The 12713-nt window shown below is 41.5% G+C and overlaps 1 protein-coding gene across 2 annotated transcripts in view; it reads right to left on the bottom strand.

Moving 5' to 3' along the window:
- Positions 1-3649: 3649 nt before the first annotated feature.
- The window catches only part of LOC139643475 (clathrin coat assembly protein AP180-like), a 43268-nt gene continuing 34204 nt past the window's right edge, over positions 3650-12713 (bottom strand). The window contains exons 18-29 of one of the 2 annotated variants that reach the window (XM_071518624.1): positions 11963-12046; positions 11608-11676; positions 11058-11210; positions 9378-9449; positions 8260-8502; positions 5934-6098; positions 5818-5836; positions 5232-5322; position 4671; positions 4326-4402; positions 4030-4152; positions 3650-3730 (exon numbers count right to left, since the gene is read on the bottom strand). In XM_071518624.1, the coding sequence (XP_071374725.1) occupies positions 3650-3730; positions 4030-4152; positions 4326-4402; position 4671; positions 5232-5322; positions 5818-5836; positions 5934-6098; positions 8260-8502; positions 9378-9449; positions 11058-11210; positions 11608-11676; positions 11963-12046 (1178 nt within the window). Of the gene's footprint in view, positions 3731-4029; positions 4153-4325; positions 4422-4670; positions 4672-5231; positions 5323-5817; positions 5837-5933; positions 6099-8259; positions 8503-9377; positions 9450-11057; positions 11211-11607; positions 11677-11962; positions 12047-12713 lie in introns of both variants that reach the window. The other variant, XM_071518623.1, reaches the window with a different exon arrangement.

A 12713-nucleotide genomic window follows, 5' to 3' on the forward strand; every position in this document is an offset into this window, starting at 1 on the left:
ACAACCAACCATTAAATCAAGATTACTACTTGTATATGTGTGTGTGTTCATGATGATCTTATTACAAAAATTCAATTCCATTGTAATAGACTGATTTGTGGACGGTTATCAGGAGCATTATGAGATTGGCGCTAGCTACCATTAAAAGTTGCTATCTTTGCTATTTAATTAACTGTTAATGGTTAACTGACGGTCAAAGCAACAATCTAACAAGGATACATATCACTAAAAGTAACCATTGAGCGGTAGAGTATGTACTAATGTGGTAGGACTGATGTCAGAAATACTCTGACGCTGACATTTATATAATGTGGGTGGTTGTTAAAATGGGAATGCTAAAAAAAAGCAAAAGCAAAAAAAGAAACGTTCATGGGCAGTTCAATCCGTCATTGAGTTTATTGCATCTCAAAGGGCTTACATGCACTGGGGAGGGCCATTGTAAATAAAATAAATTAAAAACTAAACAAAAATACAATTTTAACTCAGTCATGAAAGAAGTTATTAATCTCCCGTCATTTTCTACCATTCATGTCTTTTTCTCACAACCAATCGCTTAAACAGTCCATTGAAATGACAACGAGACACACACACAGATCTTTACACTGTCTGGGGTTTACAGCACAGAACTGGGGCCACTGGCGCTATACAGCTGCATCCAAATCCATCCAAATGCGTGTTAACACTAAGAACATGTTTGTTCCATTAGAAGTCGATGGAAGGAACTTTGTGTAAAGACGCTTTTGAGGAAACTAGCTCATGGCTTTAAGATACACTGTTCAACAGTGACCTCCTGTGGGCTTACACACTGTACACAACCCCTCCCATGTGGCCACATATAATATCACTGTTTCACTGACAATAGGTCAAAGGTCAACAATAGTCAAATGAACATGTATAACAAACACTGTGTTCAGACAGCAGGCAAATCCGATTTGTTTTTCAAATCTGATCTTTAAGGCTGACTGTCAACAATGTAATTTAAAGTGTCATTTTTTTTGTCATAGTAATGATGCAGGCATGAGCACATTGTCTAAATTTGCATTTTCCGTCCAAAAGCTAGTAACATGGCCATTGCTTATTCTGACTTTTTATGATGGCATTTTCTAGTCACAGTGCAAGGTGAGAGGAGCCATGAAACCTCTTCATTTGTCCAGTCACTGCTGTTCTCTTTCTGGCTCTTCTGCATGTTTGTAGCTCTTCTTATCGCAACGTGTGACGTCAAAAAACACTTGAAATCCAATCCGAGTGGTTAGACATGTAGTGCAAATTGGATTCCATGTGTTTTTCTGTTCTGACTCATGTGAAAAAAATCGGATTTGACCTGTTGAACACAGAGTTCAGGATGGCGAAGGAATATGTTCTACTCTTCTTAAATATAAAAATCACCATACTTATACTGACCTGGTCATAGTTATAATGAAAGCACAGACAACAATGAAAATCAAAGGAGCACTGACAGACATATCCACATGGTTAGTGCCACAATCGCAGGCAGACACTTGTACAGACTTGTTATGCAAGTTAGTTGTTCATATGGCAGGACTGTTTGAATTCACCTCTATGACGAATAACTAAAATATAACATTTTCTCTGAAAATAAGTTGTAAGATATGATCGTCAATAGCAATGCCAGCGAATATCAACAGCAGTTGAGAGGATGACTCTGAAAGTAATAGACTGTATAAATAATGTAGGACAAAAAGAGAAAAAGAAAAAGACAGAAAAATGAGCCATGAATAAAAAAAAACAAATGAACAAAAACCATCTCTAGCTGTTCTGGTATGGTTCAGAAGCCCGTACATGTTGTTTCTTCTTCTTATATATTAATCATATAGCAGTATTCATATTTGTTTCCAAATACTTTCCAATGATGACGGGAAATAAGATGATGCTCACACGACTTCTTACAATTTCATGTCAGATTCACATTTATATTTCTCTTCAACAGACATACGGAATAGAGACATAATCCTCGGATTTGCCAGAGAAATTTATGTACATCAAAGAGGACCTTTCTGTAAACGACACACTACATGTTTCTCCAAAATCTAACGGGACTTCATTTACCACTCTCGTCCAATCAGAGTGGGACAGAGAAGAGCTCCTCCCCCTCTATAAGGAGGCGGGGTCAGATACAGGGTTGTGGGTGGAGCTTAGGACATCAACGCACATCCATCATTCAACTCAGACGCCAACACTAGAAATAAACCTAAACACATACGCCTTCACTTTCACTCACTTACTTTTGTGGACTTTTTTTCAGGGTTTTGTGTGGTTTTGTTTAGACAAAGGATTAGTACATCTACATAAGCACACGCTTGTTTTTTTCTTATATATATAATATATACCGCTAAGGTTCACTTTCACAGTTTGTGCTACGACATCACACAGGGGAGGGGCGGGTGTGGATGGGTGGGGTGGAGAAGAGAGGCTCTTTTAAGGTTGAGTAGCTGAAGGGGGGCGGGGTCTCTGGTATCCTGAGATGTTGACAGACACCAGGCAAATGGTGAGAGAGCCCTGCTCTGGAAAAGAAAGCAGCTGAAAGAAAGAAAGAAAGAAAGAAAGAAAGAAAGAAAGAAAGAAAGAGAACATTTTGAACCTTTCCTGTACTTTTTTTTTCTGACGATGCAGTGATTCTCTTAAAATGTTTTTTTTTCCTTGTTCTCCATGAACACTGATGCTGCGTTCACACTGTGGTCTAAAAAAAAAGCCTTACATCGTGGGGTATCAATCAACTGCAACATCAAACTCTTGTTACCATGACGATTTTGATGAACAAGAGGTTCAACCATTCCATGCGCATTGATATAATAAAAAACAATCCATTGTCTCCACAAGAACTGTTGGACTTCTCATTTTCTATGTTTCATTTCATTTCAAAATGCCTAATGGGTTACATTTTACAAAAATGATTACATATGATTCCAAATGAAAAGGACACTAAGCAGGGAATTGGAATAGCTCAGCCAAATCTAAATTTGGCATTACATCTTTTTCTCCCAGACTCCAAAATGGACAGCAAGGAAAACCTCTTGCTTATTCACTACTCTATCTTCATTGGAAGAGGAGACAAGAACAGCAGGTGGATAACCGTGTGCACATGCATCCATTTTGTTAGTTTTCATGAAAATTCAACTTTTGTCACCAAGCTGCATCTGCAGGCAGCATGCGCGGTATACCGTATGCTAGTGTTAGCCGAGTTCACAGTCGTTCTCAATTGAAAACTAGAAGGCAGTCAGAGAGCACAAACCTCCGCAAACGCTGAACAATTCTCCAACTTTGTTCCAATTCACCTGACATATCACTTAACACACCCTTAGGATTTGCAATCAAGTCTCTATCTGAGTTTCATAGTTATGGCTAAAAATGATAATCGCAAAATCCCAGATCCAGATCACCACCAAAATCATGACTTGCTCCTTGGACCAGGGTCTATCTGTCTGGCCTATTTCATGGAAATTCATTCATAAGTTTGTAGATTTCCTGCCGACAGACAGACAGACAAACTAACTAATAGGGGTGAAAACATAAAGGTAAAAATGAACATCCAGCTTGCTGTCTGCTGTATACCACCACAATGTGAATGCAGCATCAATCATTTCTTGAAGCTGTAACATAATGGTTGTGTCCTGCACTCCCACCTGGGGCATTATAAGAAGTCCTTGAGGTCGAGTTCTGCCAGAGGGTCCTTGGGCTTCTTGGGACTCTGGCTTGCAGGTCCTGGAGAAAGCTGGGAAAGCAAGGACAAAGATTACATGATGTAGTGCAGGATAAACCCATCTGCACAAACATTTTACCTATCTTTTCAGGCTGAAATGAATCTTTATTGGCAATGGATCAATATATCGCTAGACAATCAGTATCGGCCGAGTTGGGCTTTGAAAAACACAATCGGACTCGGTCTGATTATATTTTTACGGCCGGTTGTTGGAACCGATTGTGTATAGGTGACCTGGAGGTGCCACTTGTGTGTCTGTGTGTGTGAGTGTTATGTATTAATATCTGTCATTAATATCTGCGGTGTGTTACCGGTGCTCCTGGTGCAGCGGCTCCGGGTGCCCCAGTAAACGGAGGCCTCATCAGGGGCTGCCCCATCAAAGGCTGACCCATCATGGGCTGCATCATGGGAGCTCCAGGTCCGGCTGCAGGAGGCTGGACAGACACAGAGAACACAGTTAGCATTTTTCAGCCTAGAAGTTAGAGAAGCTGGCTTGTGATTGTAAGGTCACTGGTTTTAATCTCTGGACTGGCTGGGAAAAAAATGGTGGTGGGGAAAGGGGAATGAGTAACGCTCTCTAAAGAGTTCACCGTGAAATAAAGCTCACCATGCCAAAACCAGACTGTGCACCCATAGGTGGCACCATGGCTCCACTGGGGGGTGCGGCTCCGGGTGCACCAGGCGCTCCAGGGGCGGCACCAGCCTAGAAACACAGGAAGGCTCAATGAACTCTCATCTCACAACATCTCACATGTTCTTACAACCTTCATCACAAAACGCACAGCCTGCAGGAGCTCTAAAACTCAAATATTGGGTGGTGTGGTTGTTATTGAAAAATTATTTTCAAGCTGAGTATTGTGAGTTAAGTTTTGAGAGCGTTTGGAGATAAAATAACTGTCGAAGACTTGTATTTAAAACAGTTGTAACATTGAGGTGGCTATAATTTTTTAACCCTCCAGTTTTTACTTCCTGGAACTAAATTTTTCAATAGGAACTGGTGGGGCCTTACTGATTTCAATGCATAACTAATTCTGGATAAATGGCTCTGATACTGCTTAGTCCAGGATCACACGTGTTACTCAGCAAGAGAAGTTCATTCATTTTAAATGAGAGAATCTGTTAGCGTGGCATCATTTTGTTGCAGATGCACTGTGTTGCAATAAAGCTGTCTTATGCATTGGATTTATTCTACCTATCTAGTTATAGGTAAGGCAAGGCAAGTTTATTTCTATACCTTGATAATGCATGCAGGAACAAAAATGATGTTGTTTTTGCCCTCTTTCTTGCTAGTTCTCCATTCAGTTTTTGTGATGAAAACATTTTGTTAATGAATTAAAATTGCAACAAAAGTTTGTGTTGTAATACTACAATTGTTTTATTAGTTTGATCTGCTTCATTACGTTTGAGCCACAAGATCCTTGCATAGAAGTCTGCACTCAGTTTGCAGCAACACAAAAGCATTGTGGATGAAGTGTGATCCTGAGGTTAGGGGTGTGGAGTCTGCAGCTCTTACCATGGGGGCTCCTGGGGTTCCCCAGCTGGTGGGGGCGACTTTGGGCATCCAGTTGGCTCCTCCTGTCAGCTTCTTTTCACTCTGTGGGTCCCTGGAAGAGACCAGAGACAGGATACTCATCATCATTATATTGGTCATACTGCACTAGTGACCGAGCATTTGTTGCAGTCTAGGAAGCACAGCGGGAACATACTTTATACCCACAGAGAGATACAGAGTTCCCACACTCACATCAAACTGGCATGTTTTGGGTGTAGTCAAGTCAAGAAATCTTGGTGAAATCATTAATTTCAAAACTGCTGCTGTATCAACACAAATCTCCATCACAGGGTTTTCTTCAGGATGTGAAGTGTTGATGCTAGGATGGAGAGAACTGAGGCATACTGATGAATTTGGGTGCTAAACTTTAATAAAAAAAAGTAGTTTCATTTACCAAAAAAAAAAATATATATATTTCAGGCCTAATTTTTTGCAAATCCACAAACTTTCCAGGATTTTAAAGGTCTGTGGGCCTACACAAGCATCATGCACATACACTCACTGAACTCACATATGCACACACACACACACACACACACACACTTACTTTTTCTTTACTCCAAGGTCTGCAAGACAAGAGCAGAGGAAGAAAAGAAGTATGTCAGTATATTCAAATATTTGATCCCATCAAAAATGATGCAGGTAATGACAGCTGCAGTTTACCTCCGATCAGGTTGGCCAGTGACGAGTCCAGATCTCCTCCGATGGTTTTGGTAGGGGGCGGAGCGGCTGCCATACCGGCCGGGGTCCCGATGCTTCCTGCAGTGCTTCCCCCAGTGCTCTGGGGTGTTATGGCGGGCATCAGCAAGTCGCCTAATCCATCAAACACTTAGGGAGAGGGTGGGAATAGCAGGACGTCAGAGAAACAGCATGGATTACAACCTGCAAATCCCTAAGCTACTGTACACAGACACAGGGCAGATGTAAAACCAGACTGATACCAGACCAGACCAGATATTACAGTGAGGGAGACAATCCAGTCATGGCAGCATCAGAACCCGGCTGTGCATCGCATGCACCACACAGGAAAAATAAGGGAATCACTGCAATTATACTGGAGCATTCAAAGGGACTTTATGTGTTTAATTACAACAGCTGACCACCAGCTGCACTTGGAAATCGCTCAGCCAGTGTTTGCATTTCATGAACTCAAACACTGGCTTATTTTTGCATAAAACACTGGTTCTCAGCCACGTGTCACCGAGGCCAGAGAGTGTTGCAGGTTTTCACTCCAACCAAACACTACAGCAGCTGATTTCACAAATGAATTTGTCTCTGGTTGAATGGTAATGCTACACCTCCGCTTCGCATCAGGGTCTTAATTCAACCTGTCTGGGCTTATTTTGCAATAATACTGGGCTCCCTGTACATTATCCCACTTATTACACAGCCATTTACAAAATAAATTAATCATTTGACAGAAAATATTGACTTAAAATTTTTTATTACATGCTACAGTAATTTACAAGCTTGTGCAATGTTTTGAGCTCTCTGAATAAATTACAAGTAATAGTAGAATTAGAATAGTAGAATCCTGAATTTCCCCAAGGGGATTAATAAAGTGCTATCTTATTTTATATCTTTATATCTTAGAAAAGTCTTCCATGTGTCTAACTTCTGCAGTAACCATGGAGTAACATGTTTTTACCAAAAGGTGACGTTAATTTGATCAGAAATCAAGGAAAATCTACCACATTTTTGATTGACAGGTGATATGATTAGATATGACAACGGTCTGTTATTCAGAAATGACAGACCTTAGACTGCGTTCATTGGCCAGTCAGACTTATATTATATTATTGATATTCAACAAGGGTCTTAATAATATAATAATAATCAGTGAAATCAGCTGTTGTAGTGTTTGGTTGGACTGAAAACCTGCAGGCTCTTGGACCTCGAGGACACACGGTAGAGAGACACTTCTGTAAAAGACTGAGGGGAAATGAGGATGCATTGTAAAAAAAATATAAAAACCTAGAAGTCCTGTCTCATGCAGGAGACAAAGAGGAAAAATATGTTTCAACATGCAAAACAGGAACGTGTTTAAAGAATCAGAGGTGGGGACTTGTCCAAACTGCTCATGCTGCAATGCACTGCAGGGGTTGAACTCACCAATTACACAGCAGAAGAAGCAAGCAATGACCCAGCAGATTAAGAGTGAAAGGGGGGTGGATGAGGGACGGAGATGGAGGGGTAAAAAGGGAGAATTTGTAGAGGATGAAGATGACAAGAAAAGCACGTGGAGAGAGATTTGGGAAAGGCAGGAAGGGCAGGTGTGCAGCAGAGAGAAAGAAAGAGAGAGAATGAGAAAGGGAAAGGCATCCATCATGTGGAGAGGAAGACGGATGGGGCAGGAGGAGGTGGAGAAAGCATCAGCATGTGCGCATGTGAGAGGAGTAGGAGAAAAGACAGATTGAGAGAGAGAGAGAAAAAAAGAGGAAATCAACGCACAAGAGGCAGCAGTGTTGAGGAGTTAAGCAGTCAGCAGTGACGACTGTGTTACGTAAGGAGGACAGCGGCAGTAGTGCATGTCAGCGTCACTCATGCAGAAGGCGAGCACCCAGCAGGGATAACAGCAGCAGCAGCACCGCTCAGCTAATACTACAATAACAGGGCCAAGACCAGGCTTGGCCAAGGCCTCAGATAGCTCAGTTGTGATGAAAAATACAAGATAAAAGTAGATAAGCCATCAGAAATGGGCAAAAATCAGGTTTGAAAGCTTGAAACTGAATTTCCAGGTGAAATCCATCAGAAATTGCTTTATCATCTCATAAAGAGACATTTGTTGTACTGCCAGGGTGTGAAATATACAAAAAAAAATCAAATGCACTGGTTTTTCTTAATTTCATTCACAAATGCTGCAAACTACAGTCTTAAAAATACAAGGCCATAGATTGGTGCAAATCACAAAAAGATTTCTATGATGACAATAAACCAAAATGCAAGAAGCAAAGATATCCTCTCTTACAACAAAGAATCAGCCACTTACTTGAGGCATCGAAGCCACCAGAGGGCGCCGGTGTGGTGGTTGCAGGTTCTGCTGCTGCTGCTGCTGGTACTATTGGTACCACTGAGACTGCAGCGGGCACTGGGGGGGTTGGGGAAGGCAGGGAGCCCAGAGCGTCGAAGCCCGACTCCAGCAGGTCGTTCTGGGCCGCAGCTGGAGCCAGAGGAGCCAGGGCCGGAGCCAGGGGGGGGGCAGCCGCGGGCGTCAGGCTAGGGGACATCAGACCTAGGGGGGAACACGCATGGGAAATGGACAGAAGAACAGATTGTAAAATGCTATGTAATACTAATCATGTTATTATATTATATACTGATTATCAAAAGAGAACCTGGAGAAGTAAGTAAGATGGACAGTAAGATGGACTTTTAATGGAAACTGTGTCAGTGCAGAAGAAAATAGCAACAGGATTCAGCAAAGAAAAATGTAATATAAATAAGGATAGAGCAAATAACCTGTTACAACTAGAACTATGAGAAGTAAAAGAATAAAATATATTAAATTGAATGAATTACAGCATCTAGTATGTAGGACATGTAACAGCAGCAGAGCAGATCCAGACAAAGATGAATGAAAATGCATGAAAAATATGCACAATATGAGATAATACAAAGCATGAAATATATGCAGTGTTAAAATAAATGAAGAAATATGAACGATATTAAATAATGAAACACATCAACATAGGACGGACAACCCGAAAACATAATGCCTCCGGCCACGGCTGTCGCCGGCGGGAGGCATAAAAAAACTTGGCAATATTCTAATGCATCAGCTAATGGTCAAACAACCACAATGAGCAGCTCAGGCAGGTCGTAGTGGACTGTTATTTTACAGACATTTCCAAATGAGTCCAAAGCCACTTTGAAACTGCTGTAGAATGAGATTGAACCTGTCGTGCCAAGCCTACATCAAATTTGTTTCCATCATTACTTATCACATAATTTCTTTATGGACACAAAACTTTCCTGACTCAAGGGAGCATAAAAAGGTTTTTGCAATAAAATGTGTCAGTCCATTCAGCCTTTCTAATTCGACACACCATAATTTGCATAAAAATGGTTGGATGGAAACCCGGTTAGTGACAGTCAGGGAACACCCACCTCCCAGCAGGTCGTCTCCAGGCCCTCCAGGAGCAGAGCTCTGCACCTCCTCCACAGGGCCGCTGAAGGAGTCTGCAGGTTCATCCAGTTATCCACAACGCAGCATGGAGGGCAGAAAGGGGTTAGAAGTCAACCCTGGGCCACGCACTGAGACAGGTTGGAGGGGCAGGAGACAGTGAGACAGATCACACCCAATGCCTAGACATATACACCAAGGTTATCATTGTAAACTGAAACCAAAACTGAAATGAAAACAGTGTGAAAAAAAATGTGTCAGCTGAAATGGATTATTTTTAGTTTTCGTTTTGATCCAGTCCACTTAAGTTGTGAAAAAAATGAATTAACTTTCTTAAACATAATGTAAACATTGCACACAAACTGCCATTTTTTCTTAGTTGGCCCTAAATGAAAGGACTCAAACTAAAATGAACATAAAAACAAAATTTAGTACAGAAACTAAAGAATACTTTCAAAAACCAGCTAACTAAACTTAATCTAACAAACTAAAAAAAATAACTGAATTAGAAAGTATAATAGAAACTATAATAACCTTGGTATACACACCCACAAATGCTCACAGTATAATAACTATTCTGGAAACATAACTGGGAGCTACTGTTACTGCCAACTACTGTCTGTTCTGCAGCTGATCTGTCTGCTATCTAGTCCGGTCAATGCTGAAATTAGTTTTGCACTAACACCTCCAGTCTACCACCATACCTACACAAGATGAAAGAGAAGAGGAAAGAGAAAAGGTAAAATTATAAAATGTACAAATGGCCACCAATGTTGAAATTCAGTCATTTAGATATGACATATGTCTTCTCCCCTGTCAAAGAGACGTACATTTAAACCAAATTTAAACAAGATGATGGAGGCTGTGTGAAAGTGTGTGTGCATAAATGTGTGTGTAGCTACCTATGTTTCCATCCATCTGTAAAGCAAATTTTAAGCAAACTTAAACTTAAAAAACAGGACAGGGTTTCAAGAACTGTGTCACAGCTTATACTGGACATATTGCATGCTTTCATCTGAATATCAAAACAAAGAAATGCACTTATGCAATATTCTAATGGCCATACAACCATGGCAGGACCCTTATACATGGGAGACACAGCAGGTATGATATTTCTGGGTTGTCAGACAGATATTATACAGATAACAATTCAGAATGCCTAAAGCCACTTTTGAACTGTTGTGCAATAAAATTCAACCATTCATTGGGTCCATCATGCCATCATTACGTTTGTTTGTTTGTTTGTCTGTTAGCAGGATTACGGAAAATCTACTGGCCCGATTTTCATGAAACTTGGTGGAAGGGTGTAGCATGGGCCAAGGAAGAACCCATTCAATTTTGGAGCGGATCTGGATCCGACTCACGAACAAGCAATAATAGCATGAACCTTGGCGCTCTCCAAGTGCCCTTCTAGTTCAATTCAGTTTTATTATCTATTAGACAGATGCATTTACACTGCTGTTTATCACATAATTTCTATTGTGACAAAAAAACCTTTCAGCACCAAGCGAGCATCAAGTTTTTTTTTTTGTGATATTGAGGACATTTTATAAAAGCCTTTCTATGTAATTTGATATCAATCAATAAAATATATATATATATGTGAATAGCAAGCCAGCTTGTGTATGTATGTGTGTGTTTGTGTGTGTTTAGAGGCACAATACCCAGCAGGTCAATGACTGGTGCAGGCTCTGCTTTGGGTGGAGAGGAAGGCTCTGGAGCTGGAGCTGGAGCTGGAGCCGGAGCTGGAGCCGGAGCCGGAGCCGGAGCCAGAGCCGGAGCTGCAACAACGGCAGGAGCCGGAGAGGAGAAGGAATCTAAACAGAGAGACAGGCGGAGACAGACAGAGAGAGGGAGGGATTAATCTCAATTACTACATGTATCTGTGAAAGCTTGATTTCCAAGGGGAAAATGCTCTCCTCATGCTCTGTTACTCCATCTGTACTACAAGGCTAGGAGACATGCGAGATCGCAGCAGAGATGAAGCAGGAGGAGGCAGTAGGCTCGGAAAGGAAATGAGACCAGATGCATGCGGCGTCCCTGCATCTCTGTATCCAAGTCCTTGAAGTGCGCGCCTCAGGTGCGCAAAAGGACATGCAAACACCAGGGCCATGCATAAACTTCATGTTAAAGTAAAGCGGTGGCCGGCTGCACTCTTCATGGAAAAAGGGAAGGGAAACAGTGATGCAGGAAGCATAAAGCAGCTGAACTCACCGGTCACGATGTCTCCGACCGGAGCCAGTTCAGGCAAAGGAGAGGGCCCGCGAGAAACAGCTGGAAGGTCTAATTTGCCAACGCAAAGGCAGCGGCAACAGAGGAGGGAGAAGAAAAGTGTGGAGGTCGGAGAGCAAAAGAAAAGCATTAGCGTGGCAGCAAGAGATACAGCGTAGATAGAAAGCAGCCAGAAGGATAATTCAATATTCGACGAGTGGGTTGCATGCACAGTTCTCATACCACTATGGGGGACAAACCAAGACGTGTGGAAAAAACAGATGACAGAGTGGGCGTATGGAAACCAGAAGAGATGAAGAGGTTCCACACATAGAGAAATGGATATCAACTCCTGTACCTGCACCAAAAAGGTCTACGCTAGGAGTGGTAGCAGCTTTGGATTCTGTGGTAGGGCTTTGCTCAGGCATAGAATCAAACATATCTACGGACAAGGACACACAGTTATATGTACATTCAGATTTTCAAGTCCAGTGCATACAGAATGATGGGTTAAGAAGATAGATGAAGAAAAGCAGAGAGAGCATACTTTGATTAAAAAGGGTAAGCTACTACTGTATCTCTTTTTGTGATGCAAAAATCAAAGAAGTGAAAGGGGTTAAAGGGGAATACTACCAAATTTCAGAACGAATACAAATTGGGATAGTCCAATTTGTATTAGTGAACATTCACTAGTATAGTATCCTCTATGGCGAAAAATCTGAGTTTGTCCTATTCCTAAATCTGTGGTGTCACATCAATGTTCAGCTCCACTGAGAAAAAACATGGACATGATGGACAAAATCAAGCTCCTGGGGGGATTTTATGGGATTGTGGTTCATTAGGATGCAAAAACTCAAATTCTACAGACATTCTACAGTTTGAGCCCACAAAGTCAGTCATGGCATCACAGATTAGAGCCTGGCTCCTGCTGTTTCTAGAGTTCAGTTGTTCATTTTTGCAACTATCCCCAAGGTATTCACACATTTCACAAGTTATGGATAATCCTATTCTGGGTCATAGGAATAGCATAATGTGAATTCTGAAACTGAGCTGTATTCCCCTTTAGCTAAGTACAGTGCAAAGGCTAAAATGAAGCATTCTCAGCTGTC

The sequence above is a fragment of the Centroberyx affinis genome, unplaced genomic scaffold, assembly GCF_046629955.1.
Source record: "Centroberyx affinis isolate AG114_WGS23_722 - 3 ecotype Tasmania unplaced genomic scaffold, CSIRO-AGI_Caff_v1 ptg000617l_1, whole genome shotgun sequence".
NCBI classification, from domain to species: domain Eukaryota; kingdom Metazoa; phylum Chordata; class Actinopteri; order Beryciformes; family Berycidae; genus Centroberyx; species Centroberyx affinis.